General features: G+C 46.3%; 1 protein-coding gene across 1 annotated transcript in view; it reads left to right on the forward strand.

Annotated features, from left to right (window-relative positions):
- SLC38A6 (solute carrier family 38 member 6) overlaps positions 1–23,427 on the forward strand; it is a 490,235-nt gene that overhangs the window by 417,124 nt on the left and 49,684 nt on the right. The window contains exons 14-15 of the mRNA XM_069638925.1: positions 5,272–5,416; positions 5,507–5,601. Coding sequence (XP_069495026.1) covers positions 5,272–5,416; positions 5,507–5,601 — 240 coding nt within the window. The remainder of the gene's footprint in view (positions 1–5,271; positions 5,417–5,506; positions 5,602–23,427) is intronic.

The following is a 23,427-nucleotide window of genomic DNA, read 5'->3' on the forward strand; positions in this document are numbered from 1 at the left end:
ATGGAGTACAATCCTCATTATAATGCTAGACTCTTCAATTTATAATTGGGGATATCAGAGCCATTTATGGTCCTATTTACAAGGTTTCAACTGGAGCATATATGGAGATACCTGGAGCATCTTTGAGATGCGGAAGTGTAAATGTGATTAACAACTATTCGCTCTCATACATGCTCCAGATTTGTTCCAGTTTTGGCTTTGTGAATCTAGTATAAAGTACCCTGTACAAATCTGAGATGTTGAAGAGCACATCTTGCTGAATCAGGTCCTTAGACCTTTACAGCATAGCTGAGTATGACAAGAGGCAACTCTCTCCAACTTCACTTTTCCAAATATATGCTGGGGATGAAGCAGGTCCTCTTCATTAATGCCAACAGCACACCAATGGCAAATACATCCATGCTCATTTTGGTGCCAGGATCCCCTACTCCCCCATTGATGCTCTACTTGATTTATGGAAACTTCATTTAGAAATCTGCCCTAGGAAAAGATCATTTTTGTGCAGTCCACATCTTCTCTGTCTCCTTTGTGGTACTAGACTGATGACCTGTGCGAAGTTATATTCTTAACTGCTGGGGGCTGCCCTTTTGTCTTCTCCCTAATGAATATCTGCTCCCTGCTGAAACACAGATCAGTGATGTAATGCCAGACCTATGCCAGCCCTATGGACTCTACATATGGTCTCTGTGCTGTCTCCCTTCTCTTCCTCTCCCATTAATTGTGGCACCCTGTGGGAGGCCCCCCTGGCCTCCTTCCAGTCCTCTAAGGTCATCATTAATGTTTACTTGAATGGTACCGTCTTGGTCCAAGGCCCTCAAACAAACCTCCTCTTTTGATAAACACTTCCTGCACCTCATCAATTTCCTTTTTTCTCCTGTTGTCCCTTTTCTCTCCTCCACGGCTTTCTCGTCTCCCCCGGGTGTCTCCTCCTTGGCTACCTTGCCCTCTCCTCCTTCCTCTTCTGCCCCCCCTCGGGCTGCTTCTACACCTCCGCAGGGTGTACCTCTGATTTGTACCCCTCCCGGGAAGTCTTTCAAGGATGGCAACCTTCTCCATATTGCCACTCTTAACTCTCATTCAGCTGTCCTCCTCTGACATCTGCCGCCTCCTGGAGGAACTTGACCTAGATGTCCTCGGTCTCACCGAGACATGGTTCACGGCCAGCTCTGTCACAAGCTTTGACGCTCTCCTCCCTGACGGCTACAAGATGCTCTCCGTGCCCAGACCCAATCATTCTGGAGGAGTGTAGCCCTGAACTTCCCTGAGTGGATTCCTGCCTCTGTCATTCCTACGCAGGCCTACTCCTCTTTCGAATGCCTCATCTGCAGGCTCTCTCTCTCTTTGCGCAGAACCAGAGCTGCATTGCTTCTCTGCACAGTGGTAGTGACCCTACAACTCCTCTCTTGTTGAGGTAGTACATGGCCACTTTGTTGTCCATCATTATCAGGACATTATTTTCCCGTACAGAGGGCAGAAAGGCCATCCACGCTAGTCTGATTGCACTCGGCTCCAAAAGGTTGATGTGTAGTTTGGACTCTGATGAAGACCAACAACCACTGATTGTCAGATCGTTGGCGTGGGCTCCCCAACCCGCGAGTGTGGCGTCTGTCACTACTGTTAATCTCCGGCCATGGTTGCCAAAGCGGTACTGTTTTCAGAATGTTGTCCTTGCAGGCCCACCACAGAAGTTCCTGTGATACTCTGCTCGGAATCTGAAGGAGGTCTGACATCCTGCCTGAGAACTGGGACCACTGTGTCCTGAGAGCCCATTGAAGGGATCCCATTCTCAGATGAGCCTCTGGCACCAGAAAAATGTAGGATGCCATGAGGTCGAGCAACCCCAAGAAGTCGAAGGCCGGAAGACGCTGGGCAATCTGAAACTTGGTGACCATCTGCAGAATGCTCGAGCCCTCACTCGGGTGGTGAGGCTTTTCCCAAGGATGCATCCAGGACTGCTCCAATGAGCTGGAATCTCTGAGATGGTATCATTTGGAACTTCTTGTAATTGAGGGAGAAGCCCGGTCTGTGGAGGGAGTGGCAGGTGATACTGAGATGTTCCTGGGCCTGTTCGGATAAACGTGCCCTGATCAGCTAATTGTCCAGGTAGGGTTAGACGTGAATCCCCCCTCTCCTGAGACTTGCTGCACCACTTCCATTAACTTGGTGAAAACCCTTGGGAGCAGGTCTGCCCGAATGGCAGAACTCAAAACTGATAATGAGAACCCGCCATTGGCAAACCTTAGGTACTTCCTGTGCTTGTGATGGATTGGTACATGAAAGTATGCATCCTGAAGGTCCAACGATACCATCCAGCCCTGGAGCTGAAAGGCCTGAAGGATCTGAGAAAAAGTCTGACCATCTTGAACTTGTCCTTCCAGAGGAACTTGTTCAAGTATCTCATATCCAAGCTAGGTCTCAGTCCTCCGTCCTTCTTGGGATTAGGAAATAGTGAGAATACCATCCTCTGTTCCTCTCCATCAAAGGTACTGGTTCTATGGCACCTTTCTCTATCAGGGTCAACATTTCCTGCAACAGGAATGGATCTGGAACGAATGGTTTCCCGGTGGATGATTCTGGGGTCTCTTTATAAAGGGGAGGCACTAACCCTGGGCTACTGTTCCCAGTGCCCATGCATCCGAAGTAATACCTTGCCATTCTTTCAAATGATGTGACCGTCTTCCTCCCACCGGTGTGCCATGAGTCAAGACCTCAGAGTTGTTTTGAGGCGGCTGATGGTAAAGACGCCACTGCTTGGGCGAGCTTTGCACCTCGCGCGAGGGAATCTTCTCTGTCCTCTCTGACCAGCCTGTCCTCTAGCTCTGCCGACTGAGGAGTATTAGCAAAAGACCTACCCTCCAAGATGATCCGCGAGGTGAAAAGGCTGTGGCTGTCTGACTGCAGCACTTAAGGACTTGACTGCCGCCTTTGAGGTTTGCAGCTTTTCAAGGCTTTTGTCAGCCTTATTTCCCAAAAAATGGGAGCCGTCATGTTAAGGAGTCTGTATTGTTCATCAGGTGCAAATCCTGACTTCCTCAACCACACAAATCTGTGTATGACAGTGCTTGCCGCCATAGCGCTGCTGACGCTGCCAGCAGTGTCCAGACCTGATTGCAGAGACTCACACATGGCCTCCTTGTCCTCCCTTATCGGGTTCATGAAGCCATCTCTTTCCTCACCCTCAGGGATGTGATCAGCCGCCATCGCTATGCAGTCCCAGAGGGTGAATGTGAATTTTGCAAGGGCAGATGTAGAATTAGCAGACTTTAAAGCCATGCTGCTAGCAGAAAAGACTTTCTTAGCCCAAGAGTCAATGCGTTTGTCATCCCTATCAGGGGGTATGGTTGGGGTACGCCGCTTGCTTGTAGGCAGATGTACTACTGTACTACTAAGCTTTCTGGAGTTGGATGTATTGACAGGTAGCCAGGGTTGCTACTGGATGGCCTGTATTTTTTCACATTTGTGTTTACTGCAGGAATGGTAATATAGGGTCATATTGAAGACCTTTGTCCAATGCGTCAGTAAGGTCATCTTGTTCAAATGAAGGAGCTGGCCTACTCCATTCCAGTAATTCCACCACTCTGGACATTAGGCTTTTGTATGATTAATCTGCATGATCAGCAGGGTCCGGTTTCCCAAAATCTAGTTCTGGGGAGGTGTCTGCCCCACTAGCCGTCAGTAGGGTGTCATGTAGCTCCCTAACCCTGGTTTCTTCTGAAAAGAAAATTTCAGGTATATTAGTATTTTTTTATACTAGGAGTATCCAATTGGCGACCACATTGAGGGGTATCATCTGAGGTTTCATAGCCTTCATAAATAGATGTTAAGGATCTAAAAATATCCTTCTGAGGTAAAGGTTTAAAAACCTTTTCCTGGCTTTTTTGTGGTAAAGCATCGAAGAATGTACAGACGGCGTCAATGTTTTTTGTATCGGCATTGATGCTGTCGACATCAGTGGCGTCAGTTCTGTCGACGGCTTGACTTTGGTCTTGTGCTTCGAGGGACTTGACCCTCGACTCAATGGTTTTTACGATGATTTCTTGTCTCGTCGAGTAATCAAAGATTCTCGAGTAGTCTTAGGCTTATAACTCGGGCTTGACGGCACGCAGGGTTTTGCCTTGGCCTCATGCTTGTCATCGACTGTTGCATGACCACTTTTCTTATGCTTCGAGGATGGGGCCTGATCCTGGAAGATTTTGCACATTTTCTTCCTAAAGAGTTCGCATTCCTCTATTCCTCTTTGGAGGAGGATTTGGTCGGGCAGACTACGCTGCTTTCATTTGAGGAAGATGAGGAAGAAGGTGCTCTATGCATTCTCTTTGATTTTTTTCTATGACGACGAGGAGTGTCTGCTCCTTTGAGTGGGACTGTTTTTGAAAATCTTTTTTTGTGAGGAGAGGAATCTCTCTACTCGTGGGATGACCCAAATTTATATGGAGTGGACGTGGATATGGGGGCAATCCTACCCAACACAAGTTTAGCTTTGCACTCTTTTAAGGCCTTACCTGTCATCGACTGACCGGATCGACAGTCATCGGTTACATGCTTGACGCCCAGGGACCAGATGCATATCTTATACAGGTCCATGATGGACATCTTGGTTTTGCATTTTAGGCTTTTTTTAAGTCCATCTTCATAGTATTCGAAGCTGAAGACGAGGCCGTTTTCGATAAGTTTTTGAAGAAAACTGAAGCGCGCCGTAATTCTCGAAGCAATCGCATTCGCAGAAAAACACAACTGAAGCCAACGGGCGCTGCGCGTGGCATATGTACTCGACGATGACGTCAGCCAAGATGGAAGCCCTCGAGGGACATTGAGTTGGCCATCTCGACGCACAGCCACCTCTGCTGAGAGAAAACAAATTCTGAAGCTGGAAACAAAGATATCATAAAATGAGGAATATGTGGGAGGAAACAATCCATTAGAAATATATTTAAGTGGAAAACAGATCTCTTTTAATCTATATTTCTTTTTACATAGTAATCCAAACATATTAAAAGATACATTTTACCTTTACGGTTCCGCTTTGTTTTAGATCCGGCATGAGAGGTGCTCCTTATTTCACTGCTCTGCGGTAATCAATGATCTAAACATGTGCTTGATGCTGTGTGGGTGGAAGCGGGAAGCAGGCTCTAGTGTGTCTGTGGTTTCCATTTCTATGTTGGGAGTATTTTATTTTAGGAAGTAAAATATGATGATCTGCTTCTTATTTGTAGGGTTGTCTAAAATCATGTGTTCTCTTACAGTCATTTTTCTTTGTGTCTCCGCTTCTAGGCAAGGAAGGCTTTCATGATGATGTTTTTTTCAAGTTACCCTTTTTCCTGTGTCCGTCACATTGTTGTTACGCTGGCATTGAATGCAATTATTGTTTTGCTTTCTATTTATGTGCCAGACATTAGCAATGTTTTTGGAGTGATTGGTAAGTTTGCTGTTTGAAAAAACAATCTGATACATGTCTCAGGCATTTTGGTATGCTTGGTGCGTTTTTAATTTTTGCATTCTCTTTTAGGTTCCACCACGTCAACGTGTTTGTTGTTTGTGTTTCCCAGTCTCTTTTTTCTTAAACTAAGCAGAGAGGATTTCATGTCACGACAGAAAATCGGGGTATGGTATTTTCTTTACATTATGCTGTACATTTTCAGATATATTGCCCAAACATAACATTTTAATTTCATTTCTATAAATGTGGTGTTTTTGTTTAATAATGATCATGTTTGCCCCTTAAACAAGTGTACAAAGCAATGGATATAAGGGATATATCTGTTAACAGATGGACTCTAAACTTTCTTCTTTGACTCGGTTTTGACCTAAGCAAAGCATGTGTAATGTATCCAGGATCAAATATGGCAAATGAACATCCCTCGCTCTTCTGGCGCCTATATGAAAAGTTGAATGCCCATAAGCATAGGTGTCTCACCGGCTATTATGCAACTGTGTGCAGTATTGCAGATAAAGGTCACCCTTAAATTATTCCAGGTACTGGTATTATCAAACATATACTAGATTTGCCATCTGAAAATCAGAAGCATAATATACAATTTGCATTAAAACATTTTTACTTTGTGTTCCTTTATGTACCCGCAGCCTGAGTGTTCCATAGCTTTCTCTTTCAATTACGTTAACACTTTCAGGTGAGGTGCTTTTTTTGTAGACACTATGCGGTTATATCTAATAATTATATGCAGTTGTTCAGCTAGTATTGTTACATGAGCAAAACAGTGATCCCTAATTTGTCAGCGGACAATAGACTCCAATTAATTAATCTTTTAGAACACGCTTAATACAGTAGACCAGTCTCTAGTGTGTGACAAGGATTCTAATCTGTGTTGCTCTTGCTTTCAAGACACGTTGCCCCTGACCTATCTTCCTGGCCCATATAGGGATGTGCCCATTATAGGGATGTATCTTCTATATGAACAGCCAACTGTACCATTCAACTTTCATGCCAGTCAACTCCCAACTAGTACCACAGAACACTCACTCAGATCCGGCACCCAGCCTTCCATTCAGCAGCACTTTCATTGGTGAACGAATTGTGTTTTATAAATGCAAATTGATAGAAATAAAAATGTGCGTGCTACAGGAAAACGTATTATTCAAGCAAATAAGGGGCTAAGTACTACTAAGCCAGCACAGACATTTAAGCTGGGCCAACAAGCCCTGCTTATATGCCACCAAACGTAACCATTTTGTAAACTCTTAACTGGTATCTGAACTGCTAAATCCACTCTGCTACACTGTTCTCACTCCAGGTAAAATTAATATTTCAAATTGGAACTTGTTTGAAGACTTATTTAAATAAACAAGCAGTATTGGTTAAGTGTTTGAAAATATGTACATAAAAAGGAATTTGTTTTTTTCCATAATTACAAGACCAGACCTGGCCCTATAAATAACTAGGGAGAGAAAGGCTATGCCTACATGGATCATTAAAGAGGTTGCCTGCTTTGGAAAATTAAAAACCTTTGTCACTGGGCGCTGGGAGGAATCGCCTTGATGTAATGCCACTTTCAAAATTCCTGGCCTCCTGCCCAGATGTGAGCATACTGCGTTCCGATGCTTAAGGAGATCCTTTCTCATGAGGTCACTTTAGTTTCCCTTCCTTTTGCAGAAGAGGGTGGTGCCATTTCCGAACGATCTATGATTATTTCACTTGGAGGATTAAGAGTTGTGACGGCTTTCGCCAAAAAATACAAATGAGGTTTAAATAAAAGCTCAAGTATTAAAGTGACTTACGCTTGCCAGGGTAGGGTTAGTATAGTCAAGTTCTTGGTAGGTTTGGGGATACTTCCACGTCGTACCGCACTATTCTATCGTTCTAACAGTCTCTGCCTTAGTTAGGCTTCGAGTTTAAATTTCTTTTCCCACAGCACCCCAGTTTCATACGGCTCTTTACTCTCAGGGGTCTGCAACCTGTGGCTCTATAGATGTTTTGTGCTTTGACTCCCATGATCTCTTGCCATTGACTATACTGGCTAAGGCAGATGGGAGCGGTTCTCCAAAACATCTGGAGAGTCAGAGGTTGCCTAACCCTTCAGTTGTGTATTTGGAGTTGATTTATTAGGCACCAGCTGCGGATGCTGTCCCTTTCTGGTGCCCATGTGCCAGAGGCCTTTTGTTGATGATCTTCCTTTGGTTTCTGTGGTGTTTTGGGAACAAATTGGTTCTCCCAAAATGTAACATTTGAAGGACTTTCTCTCTCTCGCTGAAGTCTTATTCCACCAGAGTACAGAAATTAAATATTCTTAGTTTCCAGATGCGTGAGGGTTCCCAGCATTAATAGTCGTAATCACATTTTCTCTTGCAGTCCATCACATTACAGGTATTTAATGGTCTTTCAGATCATTTCATGCCTATTTGAGTTTTTGCCTCCCAGAATGCATCGGCAGTTGGAATCGCTCCTAACACCTTCCTGTCCCGCATATAAGGCACCAGAATAGTTCTACTCAGCCTCACTGCCCAATAGTGACTCAGTTTGTGACCATCAGCAGTTGGTCTCACAAAGCTCCTTTCACTAAGAATGCCATGATTCAGCGTCCTAGCTCCTTTCTCTAGGAAAGCCTCTCAGCTGCCTTGATGGCAGTCCGTTGGGCTTGCATGCTGGCTCTAGTCAACTCCATTCCTGTACCGTAGTTGGTCTTCTTGATCATGATAGCGCAAACTCCCACACACCAAGAGAAGAAATATTGCTCCCTTGTGAGTAGGCCTTTGCACATAAAAAATCACGCTAGCTTCAATTTATTCTCGGCACCTTGTCACAGGCTGTAACAATAGAGTTTCCTTTAAATATGTGGCAAATGCATGTACAGTTCTTTAATCTTCTAAGGTGCACAATTCCTGTATGCCAAGCTATAAACAAACCTGCTTTGAACTCCTATTAAGGGTTAAAAAAAAACACCAGATTGTTCTACACTTGCATGGCTGCCAGATGCCCGTACGTCTGCCTACTGACACCTTCCTAGGTCTGGTGAGTGAAGATCCTTTCTATCGGATTTGTAAATCTCCCTGTTAATGGAACCTATAAAACACCTGAAAAGCTGGACATTGTCTGGTAAGGGCTGCATTCCTGAGTGAGTAGGCCAGCTTTGTATTTAACATCCATTCAAACTAAGTGAGGTATCCCTACAGGAACGACCCAGGGCGTCTTGTCGGTGCCCACCTAAAAGTTATGAAGGGTAGCTTAGATTCAGACTCCCACCCACCTGGGTTGAGATAAGAGGCATACAAACTAAGGAGGTCTGGTCGGAAAATCGATCCAGCCGTTTTATCTGAGGACACCATGCAGGTACGCCCTGGGCACAGCGAACACCCCGTTGTGCCTGCAAAACTCTGTGGACCGTCAGCTTCTCTAACATGAGGACTGTTTCAAAGTTTTTTCCATGAACAAGGCTCAGTATATTATTGACATTTCATAGCAGACCCATCAACTGCTGCATACAAGCTAGATTGCCTTCACACCTGGCTCAGCATATAGCCTTGACTAACGAATTCTGTCCACACTTTTCTTGGCTGCTCTGTTATCATACACTTTAATGGTCCAGTGCTACAAAACATGGTGACGACCTACGGCATCTGAAATCTTTTCATGTAACTTCTCAAACCAGCCGTTCCTTCCTTCTGATGACCGTCTGATATGAGGTGATTTCAACTTTTTGTTGAAACTCCCTTACATTCCCCTGTCCCCTTCTTAGGAATCTTCGATTCATGACATGGCCTTGACTTAGATCCAATTAAGGGACTTTAGACCCCCTTCCTACAACCCTAAGAACAATCTCTTCCCTAGTTGACTCATGCTTGTACTTATCCTACCATTCCCCTAAAAAGTGCTGGAATGGGGAAGAATATGTGTATCCTGAATGAAGATCACTTTCCCAGTACTGTGACAAGAAAGCTCCCCAATGACACACAAGAAAGTTATACGATCAGTACTGTGATGAGGGAGAGAAGTGAGAGGAATGGGATTATGTGTAAGAATCATATACAGCAGTCTAGTCTTTACTCAAATCCTATTGGCCAGGGACAGTATAAAAACAGGAAAAGACTCAGGAAGTATGAGTGAGGCCTTGCCTGGAGAACCTAGTTGCAGGATTCATTTGTTGCAGAACAAGGGGCCTTGGACTGCTGTTCCAGAGGAGAGAAGGGTGACCCCTTTCACCCGAACACTTTGTGGAGAACTGGGGACTGTTGGGGGAACCACTGTGCAACAGGGAAGCTGGAAGCTCCCTCACTGGGAGAGTTATCCCACTCAATGAAGGAGAAAGATAGTGGGAAGTGGAACACGCTGGCTGTAGGAGTCTTATCCTCTCAGTGCCGACCGAGGGATCAAGAGGCTAGTGCAAGGTCTGTGGAGCCAACCGGCTCACAGAAGACAGAGGAGAGCACACTGCAGGAGACGGTACATGGCAGCGGGGACACCACAAGAGGAAGAAAGGCTTCCTAAGTACGCTGGTACCGAAAGGCAGCCTGCACGCTGTTCGAACTCAAACACCCAGAGCAGGCGAGCAGGAATTATGAGGGGCACAGAAGCCGTGGAGCAGAGGGGATGAACCCGGAGTAAAGACAGAGGACACCAAAGGGACGCTGCTGGCTTGCCGCAGGAGAGACCACCCCGGTGAGTCCACCCAAGGGAAGCAGGGAAACCAGGACATTTCGACGAGCCTACCGAAGACAAATAGAAGGGAATGAAACACATGAGAAAGAATGAGAGACTCAATATCTCTTAAAGGCAATCGCTTTAGGAGGCAAACCCCAAGAGCGGTCAAGTGAGGAGAAGAAAACCCCTGTGTAAAGTGTGTTCATATGAGAAAGCCCTGGCAGGAGAGCATACCAGGCAAGGTCAAGTTGAACAGTGTGTAAAGTACATCACATGGTTACAAGTGTGTTCATTCTTTTAAAATTTTATTTTATTAAGCATTTCTTAGGCACTTATACAACTGAATAGTGTTTCAAAGTGCCACAAGGCTAAATGGGAAGGGAATAGGGGAAAGATAACAATGGCAAAACAGTAAATACAGTCATAGTCCTACTAGGCCTTGTGGCGGTCGAATGTGGAAGTGCTTTAAGGAGAAGTGCAGGAGATGGGGAGGGAGGTGAAGGGGGCAGAGGAGAGGGCAAGTGCTCGTGGGGGGCTCAGGAGAGAGGTGCCTAGGGGAGCCAAGAAGGAGAACCTCATGCTAGGTGCTAGTAAAGGCAACTCCCTGGTGGGATGCAGAGCCACAAAGCAGGCGCCCGCACAGACAGTGCAGTGGGGACGGGGGACTGATATCGACTGGAAAGAAGGGCCTGAAATACTGTGAGAATCATGACGATCAGGCCACCAGTAACGGCGGCAGTGGGGTGATCAGCAGGGAAGGGCAAGGGGTACAGAACAGCAGAGTTTTGAACAGTTTCTGGAACTTGAGTAGATCCGGCTCAAGTCTGAGAGAGACGGGGAGGTTGTTTCAAAGGGAGGCGCCAGCCGAGAAGAGAGACCTGCCCCCCGCTCTCTGCTTGGAGAAGCGTTTGACAGTTGGAGTTAGTGGAGCTTTGGGCTCTAGCGGGGGAATATTTAGAGAGGGAAAGTTGGAGATAGCGTAGTCCAGGGCCCCAGAAGGCCTTGTGGATGATGCACAGCATCTTGAATTTGATCCTTGTAGCCACCGGGAGCCAGTGGATAGATTTTAGGGCTGGAAAGATACGGTCCCTGGGCTTGAGGCCAAGGATAAGGCTTGCAGCCCTATTCTGGATTAGCTGGAGGGAGCGTAGCAAGGAAAGAGGGAGATTAAGAGGCTGTTGCAATAGTCCAGCCTGGAGAGGACCAGAGCTCTGGAGACATTGAGCTTCTGGGGGAAGGTGAACACGGGCAGGGTGCCTGTGAGGAGGTGGAGCTGGAAGTGGGACTTCTTAGGAAGGTCCATGATGTGAGGGATAAAGGAGAGAGTGGAATCAAAGATGACCTCAAGGGTTTTGGCCTCACAGGATGATGGGGTAGAGGGCCCAAAGAGGGTGCCAGAGGGTGTGGGTAAAAGAGGGCGCAGGTGTTCCAATCAGAAGGAGCTCCATCTTACTGGCATTAAGGCAGAGATCATTAGAGCACACCATGCCTGAATGGGAACAGTCAGGGATCAGAGTGGTTGAAGTAGAGGGAAGTTTGAAGGAAAGCTGTGTGTCATCAACATAACACTGGAATTGAGGAAAGAAGGAGGAAATCAGGTGAGCAAGAGAGGCAAGATAGATATTGAAGAGCCATGGCGATAGGATAGTGCCCAGGTAGAGAGTGAGGTGGTGAAGGATAAAGGGCCCAATTGCAACTGGGAAGGGCGGTTAGTGAAAAAGAGAGGTCGACCAATCCAGTGCCCGGTCAGTGATGCTGAGGGTATCACAGAGTCGATTTATGAGGATGTAAGGTTGACTGTGTCAAAGGCAGAGGAGAGATCAAGGAGAATGAGGACAGCAGGAGCGTTGGAGTCAAGATTAGCAAGCATGGTTTCAAGGGTGTTCAGGAGAGCAGTTTCCGTGCCTCTGGATGCCCGGAATCCAGATTGATGGTCGGCAACCAACAAGATCAGTGTGGAGGATGTAGGGAAGGCATGGTATCACAAGTATGACACTGACACAAAGGATACAATTTTTAAAACCTTTATTGAAAATGTTGGGGTTGGAGAAACTCCTATTTTGCCCTGTAACTAAGATGTGAATAGTCTCGACCATCAAACGAAAAACAAAACGGTCCTAGCGGAGTCTGTCAAATTAAAATGGCCTATGCTAACAAAAACCTAATGCCTGTCCGATCTCTCAAAAACTGTAAAAAGGAGAAATGTATGCAAAGGAAAAATCAGTGTGCAAAAGAATAAAGGTAGTTTTACCAGCTCTTCTCCACACTTCTCTAGTCTGAGGACTCTGCAAAGAACAAGTGGAAACTTTATCCAGGGACTCTCGCATATCAACTTAATTTCTCTTTGGCTGTGCTGGTAGGGTCTGGATGTTAATCTTAGTTCCCTGTGAGTAGCCCATGAACTGGGATTGAGGAGATTTGACACAACTAATGTCTCTATGAGGCTCTGATTCCATCCATTCCCATACCGGGGAGGTCTGGGAATAGAAATCAGACTGCCATTGATCTTGTGGCATAAATTCTCTGGGTGGGGAAGTAGGCTCTTGAAGATGGGTGGACAATTCTGGAAAGTTTCTTCCTATAATAACCTTTTCCGGAAGTCCAGGGATAATGGCTGATGATACTAGCCGGGACTCCGGTCTGATATTAATGTTCACCGGTACTCGGGAATAGATCTCATCATCTCTGTGTACATAGGTGACTCTAACCATGGTTAAATGTTTTAGATCTGCTGGAGAGACTAAATCGGCTCTTATGGCTGTCTGTTTACTGCCAGAATCAACATTCACTACTCTCCCGTACACCAGTACTTTTTCATACTTAAAATCCACTGAGGATCGCCATAAACATATGCTAAAGGATTTTAGATCCTCATCTTGTTCTTACCATTCCTCTCTTCTTAAGCAACCTATTTCCATAGGCTCCTTTTTTATTTTTGGGACAATGGCGAGCTAAAGTATCTGTTTCCCTACATGAGAAACAGACGGATGGTGATGGCTTAATCCCTCTGGGTTCCACTCTTACTAATTCTTCTTTAATCCTAGTGTCAGGGTTTTTTATTTCTACCTTTTCTTTCGGGGTCCACTCTTGGGTTAAAACCTTTTTTGAAAATATTGGGGTTGGAGAAACTCATACTATTTTGCCCTATAACTAAGAAGGGAGTAGCTTCGACCATCAAACGATAAACAAAACAGTCCTAGTGGAGTCTGTCAAATCAAAATGGCCTATGCTAACAAAAACCTAATTCCTGCCCTATCTCTTGTACAAGAAGTGTAACGAGAAATGTATGCAAAGGACAAATCAGGGTTCAAAGGAATAAAGGTAGTTGAACCAGCTCTCCTCCTCACGTCAAACCTCACGGAGTAGGCAGGATGACACACTCTAGCTCGGTTTCTAACACTCTAAGCTGTTCCAAACCGTGGATTGAGGCCCATCTGGCCTTCCAAGTTAGTCTCTTTCTTGACTTACAAAATAGTATTCCAACGTAAAGTTCACAAAGGTCCCTCTCTGCTGGGCTCAGACCTTACAGCACACAGTTCACGTAGGGTCCCCCCTCTGCTGGGCTCAAACCTTACAGCACACAGTTCAGGTAGATCCCCCCTCTGTCCGGCTCAGACCTCTCACACCACAGTTCAACACAAACTTGCAAGGGGCTCCCTTCCCCAAGTTTATTGTACTTTGGGTATCCCTCAATCGGGCTCGGACCCCTTTCAGATGTCGAAGACTTTTGGATGTGCGTGGCTCTCTTTACAGACAACCGCTGGACCACTTCGACTCAAAGTTCACGTTTACTCTCACTTAATTCACTTTTGCTGTTTATTCGCTTTATAGCTTCCAACAATGTACCTTTCACTGAGAGATTTGAATGGGCTACTTCCTTTCGCCAGACCACTATGTCACTTAGTATCGCTGATCTCACAGCTGCCTTTTACTTCAAAGTTCATTTACAGGTCTACCTTTCTTTGCGTCTCAGCCACACACGTGCAGCCTTCACTTGTGATATAATGTTGCTACTTCATTCGCTTTAACAAACACCGGTCTCTCAGGTCGTTTGACAACTCACAAGGTGTGTGCGCTTCTTTCTTGTTTTGCTATTTCCAATTCACAAGTCAAGGTTAGTCCCATAGGCTTGGTGTCACCTCCCCAACTCTGCGGTTCACCCAGGACGGTAACTGGCGTCCTTGAAACACAATGCAATCTTCACTTGTGGGATATGTGTCCGCATGTCTTTCATGGTCTGATGGAGGCACCGACCTCCAGTAGGGAACCCTTGGGGTTTTTTAGACCGGTGCTCTTGTCCCTTGGTTCGTTTCTCTGCTCCAGTAGGTGTGCCTTTGTCCCGGAAGTTCTGCTCATACTTGCGTCCCGCCCTTGCTCAGAGTGTGTCTTTAGGTGTTGGCTTTTATTTGTGTGAGGAGAGCTAACTGGTATCAGGTGTATGCACTTAGTGTAAAGTGCCTGACTTTGCCTGACCCGATTAATGGGACATGTCCAGTACGATGTGAGAGAGTTAGTCTGGTTACTCTGTCACCCGCTAGTCCCCGGGGGATCTGTCATCCAGGTGGCCAGGACACGGCCACTTTTGGATCCAGTTCCTGGGGGTGGACTAGTGCTGGAGGATTATTTGGATGAGGATTCTTCCGTGAGTGGGACACCGGAGGGTGAGACGCGGTATTCCTTTTCCTGTAACACCTTTTCCCCATCCTACCAGGTAGGATACTTAGGAACTCCCACCCCCCCAGCCCTTCCCAACACGAACAATTTCTCACAGACTGCTCACTGTGAGAAAACTGGCTAACACCGAGCCGTATACCTGACATGTCTCAACACTAGGGTCAGGCAGAGTCAGTCAATTACTGATCATTTCCCACACAGATAAAAGGTGGAGCACGAAAGCACACTCTGAGCAAGGCAAAACACATGAGGAAGCAGCAGTTCCAAGATGGCAACTTAAAACGAGTAGAAAGACGGCAAGACCAGAGAGGCTTGCAAGGAGGGAGGTGCCCTTGACCTTTTCGGAGAAAAAATGCTACTTTCACGAGCCTTTGAGTATAAGAAACATAAGACCTGGAATTAAAGCTGAAGATGGGTGCATTATGTGTCAGAGGTGCCCAGGGCTCTCATGCGTTGATAGCCAAGGCGGGGAGAAGCGATTTTCGCAGCGGCACTATCCTTTGCTCCTACTACAAAGAAGCACCAGTAAAGTCAGCACAGCCAGTGAGTAGGGGAGACTGGTCGGTTAGAACAAGGTTGCAAGCAGTAATATTGTAAGAAGAAATCTGTAGAAAACAGTGTGTGAAACGTATGTATTGAGCGACGTGAATATAATTGACCATCCAAGGAGTGACTGAACTTTTGAAGCTAAGATAGATACCATATACAGAGTGGTCCGGCACCACGTGGGTGCTCATTTGAAGGTCTCTAGGTATCAAACTGAGAGGAAGCGTATGTGATTGTAAATTGTGAAATCAAAGTGGTCCTGCAACGGGTCAAGCTAAACCCTGTGCACATTTGAAAGTCTTCGATAGCTAATACAAACTGAAATTGGTACGAGCCCGGCTGAGGGAGACTAATTGTTTAAAAGGAGGATCTGAACCCAGCTGACAGGGGCCTGGGGGTGAAATGTGAGTCTCCTGTGAAAGAATTATCTCTGAACACTGGATCTGAGCCCGGAAGAGGGGGATCCAAAGTAATGAGCACTGTATAAAAAGAGATCTGAGCCCGACTGAGGGGATCCGGGTGAAGAGGGAATCACTGGAATTAAATACTTGTGGCAGGAAAATAACTTTGTGTTTTGTTTTTGATACATCAGGCCCTCTGAATCAAGAGACTTTGATAAGTAAAGAGAATTGGGCACAGAAGGCCCTGATACTGGTAATAGAACTGTATCCTTGTGCCGAAGAAGCCAGAGTGTGTGCTATGTAATTGTAATTGTTTATTTGTAAAGTGCTTATACACAAGGGAAGTACTTCAAAGCTCGAGTGATCTGCCTTGTCCCGTCCTGAATACATGGGGAAGGGAGGCCAACAGCCTGAGCATCCTGACCTATAATTTTCTGAACACTTTCTTTTTCATGAACACTACTGCACACTATTTGTATTTAACGTTAAGGATTGGCAATAGCTTTTCTTTTTTTAGTATAGGACCTTTTATTTTGACGAGCGTCCACTAGGGCTGCATTATTATTATTTGTTGGTTCTAGCTTGCTCCCATCTGTAGATTTAGGATTAGATAGGCTTTTATCACACCCTTGTTGAAGTTCAATAAATACCCTTGAACTGTGGTCACTTGTGTCTGTCTTACTATTGATGCCATGCCTTCCTTACAGAAGGGAGGAGAGAGGTGGAGACTGCAGCTAAATTGGCTAGTTCCTTACAGATTTTGAAATGTTCTGCCGTGTTAGTGGCTACGGAGATGCTGGCTTGGATGTGGGCCTGCTTCTTGGAGAGGATAGAGAAGCAATATTGCCTTTGGAGCCGGGGGAAAGCCAGTTTGTCAGAGGGTAAGCCCAAAGTTTACCACTTCCGTTCAGCAACTCTGCAGTTGCCTTTCAAAGATGCTAGATTGGCGTCGCACCAGCTGTTGTTCTTGGAGGCAGGTTTTAGCCGGATTCTCATGACATGGGCAAGGATGTCAAGGGTGTTGGAGATGAAGAGGTGCAGGTTAGCAAGGACAGTCATAGGGAGAGTCAGAAGCAGGGGTTGGGAGGGATGAAGGTGGAGTCGAAAGCAGCGACTGACACTCGCTTCATCGGTCAGATGACAGTGAAGGAGGCTGGCAGTGCTGGGGTTGGCTTTGATGAAGGGCCAAGGGGTCCCAGTTGGCAGGAGAGAGTAGTTAGACCAAGAGCCCTAGTTCTCTCTAGACTGGACTAATGCAACAGTCTTTCTCAATCTTCCTACTCCTACTTTCATCCCAACTATGCTCATTTTCGCTGACTGGTCGCCTGGTGCACCTCAGGGGCCACACATGTCCCAGGCACTCCCGCCAGTCCTACACTTACCTCCAGCCCTCTGCACTCTGCCTCGCACTTCTGCACTCGGAACACGCTCCATGTGAGAGGCATCCTCTTCTGCACTTAACCCAGGCCCCTGATGGACTTGGCGCACTTGTTCCCCCTGCACCTCCTTTGCACTTCCTGACTGCGCACTTGCACGACCTTGAATGCACTAAGTCGTTTTTGTCTGCCCTCCCTTTTTCTTCCGTCCCTAGCTTGGCTGCGCCTGAAACACTTGTGCTTAGATGCATTATTGATGATGACCTATCATCAGTCAATATGAGTGTCGCCAGGCCTAGCATGGTAGTTTATTGTTCTGTATGTCCTTTTCCCCCACCTCACTCTCTTTCCCCGTATACTCCTTGTCATGCACTTACTATCCGGTAAGTCATTAGGCCTAGCACGGCAGCTTATTGATTGTTTGCTCTGTCTCTCTCCCCCTCCCTTCCCTCCTTTCTTCCTTCCTGTCATGCACTTGTAGAAATGCCTCTGGCCTAGTAGACTAGTTAATTTTTGTTAGATTATTCGGAAACTTCAAGGCCTAAGAATGACTACTGTTTTCCCTGTCCCCTAACCGCCTTGAAGCTATTTGAAGCACTTCACCTGTGTATAAGCGCTCTACAAATAAACAATTACAAGAGAGAGGGGTGGTGACTGGTTTAGAGATAGGGATGTCACCAGAAATAAGGGTGTGCAGGGTGTGACCAGCAGAGTGGGTTGGGCCGGAAGGGAGAATAGAGAGAGAGAGAGAGCGCGAGCGCGAGGGAGTCAGAGGACACAGAACTGAGAGTTGGATGATTCAAGGGAGTCGAGGTGGATGTTGAAGTCACCAAGGAGGTTTAGGTTGGAAGAAGAGGTTGAGACACAGGAGGAGGCATGGTTGGCCCATTCAGAGAGGAAGAGAGAAATAGGGCCAGGGGGCCTGTAGATAGTGGCACGGGTGAGAGCGAGAGAGTAGGTGAGACCCCATGCTTGCAGACAAGGCATTCAAAAGAGTTGTACGATTGAGTAGGTATGATGAAGGTAGAGACCCACTCAGGGACGATTAGGGCCACTCCACCTCCAGACCTGTTGGGTCTGGGTTTGGAGAGGATTTTGTAGCCCCCAGGAAGGACAATGTCAAGAGCAGTGACAAAGCTGGCATTGAACCATGTCTCGGTAAGAGCGAGGACATCTAGGTCAGTCTTCAAGAAGGAGACAGATGTCAGAGGAATGTTTGACAGCAGAGCGAGCATTCAGAGTAGCTAAGTGAAGCTGGTTACCACTTCAAAGGTTTTTCGAGGGAGTATACGCCTGTCGGTGGTGGTGGAGAGGTCAGAGGAGAGGAAGGAGTGGCAGGAGAAGGGAGGAAGTTTATAAGAGGGTAGGCGCCGGTCGAGAAGGAAAAGAGTGGGCTGAGAACCTTGGGCCATGATAGTGCCATTGTGATGGACATTAATGATGCACCTAGAAGATGAGAAGTATGCCAGAAGTACTTCCCACGTAGTGCCACCATTAATGGGTGAGGAGGAGAAAGGGGAAAGAGTAGAGATCCGATGTGGGATTCATAGGTTGAGGGGACAGACAATAGAATGTCCGTAATAGCCTGTAAGTGGCATTGACGTAGGTGTCAGCAATACGTAGGCCTGGATTAGAGTTAAGCAGAGCTTTTTTCAGCTTTTTTCTTCCAGAATTTGTGAGTTGGGAAGGATAGGTGATAGAATAGCAGTTAGAATAGGTAGGCGAAATAGAGAGTGCCATGGGAGTAGTGGAGGAGAGAGCGAGATAGACGGGGGAGGCACAGTGCCCGAGAGCTCACCAAGTGGTCTAGCAGCCATGTAGGCACAGTAGGAGGGGGTGTGCAATGGGAGACAATCAGTTCACAGATTGAAAAGTACACCTAAATTTGAATTTACCAAAAAGCACCGAATACAGCACAGAATGGAGGATGCACAGATTTGAAAGCACACCTAACTTTGAAATTACCAATAAGCACTGAATACAGCACAGAATGGAGGATGCACAGATTTGAAAGCACACCTAAATTTGAAATGACCAAAAAGCACTAAATACAGCACAAAATGGAGGATGCAGAGATTTGAAAGCACACCTAAATTAAGTGTTCAAAAAGCACTAAATACAGCATAGAGGATGCACAGATTTGAAAGCACACCTGAATTCGAAATGACCAAAAAGCACCAAATACAGTACACAATGGAGGATGCACTGATTGAAAAGCACATTTGAAGAGGGATTTTAAGTAAGGCACTAGCAAGCAGGGCAGAGCTACTAATGTGTGAATTGAAGGCACATACACATATCAGGTGGGCAAGAAGTTACAGTTTCAATTAGGCTAGAGGGGAAGGTCCAGCAAGCAACCAGGTCGAGGGTTGTAGTCCAAGACAGGGCAAACCAGGGTGCTTACCGGTGCAATGTAGGAGCAGATTTTTCATGGTCCCTAAATGCAGGGGTAACTGAAGGTTTGTTGAGCATGTGGACTGGAGGAAAGTTGCAGGCACGGCGGCATGGAGAGGGGCTCCCTACAGCACCGGACAGGACCAGGCAGGGGTCCTTGATCAGTGGGCCAGCTCTCGCCTGCTAGCTCGCCGATTGGTTGTAAGAGGAGGAAAGCAACCAATCAATGCCACGCATGGTCTAGATGAAAGGGCACTTCAGTACCTGGATGTGATAGGATGGCAGCGGCCATTTTAGAGAAGGTTTGTGGTCTTTACCAAATATGCGGCCCAACTTGGTAATCGATTTCCAGGAGAGAATTGTGCCACTTCTGTGGATGAAGCAACTCACTTAAGTAAAAAAGCCCAAGTGAGCAGATTAATTCTCACAAGCAAATAATTTGTTTAGTTGAGCGGATGCGGAAGCCAGGAAATCATACTCGGCCCAAACGGCTTACCTGGTAGTTGCAAGGGATCTGCCTCGAGAACCCAGAAAGAAAGTAGAAAAGCGCAAGAGTGAGGGGAAAGTCTCTGATGCTGGCAGATGGGGCCTTGGTGTGCGAATTCCCTGGCAGGAGAGCATTCCAGGCGAGGTCAAGTTGAACAGTGTATAAAGTACATCACATGAGGAAGTCCTGATAAGGTTACATTAAGAATAGCCAAAGACTGAATTGAAGGCATCTTAGAGAGGAGAAGAAACCTGGCAGGAGAGTACACCAGGTATCCTACCAAGATTAAGATTAACTGCCAAGTTGTTTTGTATACCAGTTGTTTTGTTGACCAAAGGAAACTGATATATCTAAAAGTGTAAAGCACAGTGAAGAGGAATCATTGGGGAAGGCAGCAATCTCCTGGAACTGTGAACTGTATCCATTGGGAACGTTTAGGTTGGAGTTGTGCCTTTCCTTTTGAACTTGAACATTTGTGAATCTTCAAGGCCAAACACATTTCCCTTTTCACCTTCGAGTTACATTCATTAGAATGTGAGGGCCAGAATAGTACTTTGGACACAGAACATTTTGCTTTGGACATCTTGACAATGGACAGATCATTAGTTTTGTGTTAGGTAGGGGAATACCTCTTAGGGTAGGGACAGAGAGGCATTTTCCAACCGCTTTTGTATTTCAATAAAAGTGTATGTTCAAAATCGTGAACCCCCTGTGTCTGCGTCTCATTCCTGGCTCCTCACAGGACCCTCGCAGCCCTAGGGTTTAAAATTAGCACTATCCAAAGTGCCCCGGGCTCCCTACAGCGTCCCTGTAGGTGGGTGTTTAAAGGGGATGGGAGAGGTACCCTGGCTTGCCTTGCTTTTTTAATTTTGCTCCTAAATGATGCTTAGGCACCAACTATGGAGGCCAATATATTGTTATAGTGTGTGTGTAGAAAGAGAGGGCCATCATTGTGCAGGCTGGCCAAGAGTTGCCCTTTCGTAGATTTTTGGTTTGCGTGCTGCTGTAGTACCACCATTAGTTTTAGTTCTTAGGGGTTGTTTTATCAGCTAGTGAGGCTACATACGTTTGGGATATCACACCACCCACAGCTGCAGTAAACCATTTGGGAGCAGAAGGTCTATCATTCCATGCCCAAAATGTTGAAAGTTTTTCCATTTTCTTTGCAGTTAAAATACTTGACTTCTGTGACAAAGACAATGGACGTCAAAAATAGTTCAGAAGACAGTTTGAATTTACCCACTGCCTTTTTCATGAATGGGAACAAAATGCACGATTAAGTAATAAGGGTGTTTTAAAAGTCTCAATGTGACTACAGGGAGGGTATGAAGAGACCCTGGAAGACATTCAAAGAAAATAAACATCATCAACGTGTTTAAGTATAAATAGGGTTTTAAGATCAGTGCAGTTTATGGAAGTTTCAAAATGTCCAGAAAGGACTCAACTAAAGTACTCGCTAGTTTTGGCTATGTGGTGGACTATAGCCACCATCGGTTTTTGGACCAGAGGTGTCACTTAATCACCACCAAGTGAGGCTGCATAGAGTCTTTGGGCGCCTTTTAGCAAACCCATTGTTTTTTGTTCATTGCTGACATTTTGAGGCACCACCAGTTTTTGGTCACATATGGTGCCCCACCTGGTGAAGCACAGTAGTTTTGGCTCACAATTTACCCTTTCAACGTCAACATTGGTTCATCATTTGAGTAGTGTTGCTTGAGTAGTGCTTTATTTCTTAAGGGAGCCTAGGATATTGCTATAGGTATATGGTGTGTAGCGTGCACACGGAAGGCACTATGACAGGGGAGGCAGTTTGGACGGTGGGAGTACAGGGACTGTGCTCCTCTCTCGCTTCTGTGCTTCTTTGGTTATGTAACCTGCATTCCTGGGAACTGGGAGGATGCCTGCATGACAAAGCTGATCCATTTAGCAAAGCCAAAACTCTTAGCATTATGAACGCCTATGAAGCTAAAGAAACTGCATGTGCAGACTTCGGGCATTGCATCTGAAACCGTGTAAAACCCACCAAATCTGGCAATCTGCCCCTTCTCATTTCTGTGCCTAGGGGATACCTACAAAGTGTCAAGCAACCTGTACATTTCAACCACTCCCTGACACTACCCATAAGTAGTAAAGTAGAAGGCAGACTGCCCAATCTTGTGATTGATTCTGCAGCCTCCTGTCCCTCTCACATAGCAGGCACCAGAATAGGTCTTCTTGGTCACAGGTGTGTGGTGTAACGCTCACCTGATTCTCGCAGAGGCGCCGGTCTTGACTGGGTGACTACCGTATCTTCAAAGGTGATGTGTAGCACCCGGTTGGCTCTTTGGGCTGGACCTCTGTGCACTGTATGCCTGACGTGTAGAGTAAGATGTCTGCAGATAGAAAATATGGGGTTAATGAACTGGGGTTATTGGGGTGTCCCTATCTCTTTCCTCTTCTCTCCTGTAGACCCCCAAAGGTTAACGCTCTCACCTTAGGTAAGTGAATGCCGAGCTCTCCATCTGCCTCGGGGCAGGGTGCTGTAACCAGTTTCTTCACTGGATAGGTAGCGCAGGCCTCTTGACTTCAGAGGACTGCTGTCCGTCGTTTACTGCACGAACGGTAAGTTTCGAGTCATTCAAATGTCTTTAAAGTCTTTAGTAATGATGTCTCTTGTTTTGCAGGGTTCCGGCGATGGCGGATGACGGGCTGAAGTGAGTTGAAGATGGAGCCCGTGTGATGAATAGAAGCGCCTGGAAGCACGTAAGTAAGCGCTTGTTGCCTGCTTCACTATGCGCTCTAACTGTCTTTTTATTTTGCAGGTACGAGTTCGGAGCGGCTGCAGGGTGCCGGAATACCCACTGGATTAGATGTGGAAAGGAGTAATGGCACGTGAGTATTAAAGTTCCCCAATGTCTTTAAACGCACCTTGTTTTGTCTTTCAGATGCGGGATGCAGCGCCGAAGGCCTCCGGAGCGTACGAAGAGTAGGTAAGCCTTTGCCTTTCAGATGCCGGAATGCTAACCTGTTCTTTCTTGTCTTTATAGGTGTTGCTGAAGACTGGATTCAGGATGGTAAGCCTTTGCCTTTCAGATGCCGGAATGCTAACCTGTTCTTTCTTGTCTTTATAGGTGTTGCTGAAGACTGGATTCAGGATGGTAAGCCTTTTTCCTTAGGCCCAGGACCGGATGCAGAAGACACGATGAGCGTTCTGCTGCAGAGGTTGCAGAATAACGCAAAGCAAGATTCATCCACCGGGTGTGGTTTAAATAGCCTCCTGTAGTGCTTAGGTGTCTCCTTCCACAGCCACGCCTAAGTAAGAAAAGAGTTCCTGGTAAGAAAAGAGTTCCTGCCTTCCAGAAGAGTTCCAGTGTTCTGAATCTAGGGAGTGGCTCCAGCCCCACCCAACAGGAAAAGTAGTTCCAAACAGAAGAGGATCAGAGGCTCAACTGGCAGGCAAGTAAGCAGCATGGTCTGCTG

This window comes from Ambystoma mexicanum, chromosome 14 (genome assembly GCF_040938575.1).
Source record: "Ambystoma mexicanum isolate Mex_15411 chromosome 14, UKY_AmexF1_1, whole genome shotgun sequence".
Classification (NCBI taxonomy): Eukaryota; Metazoa; Chordata; class Amphibia; order Caudata; family Ambystomatidae; genus Ambystoma; species Ambystoma mexicanum.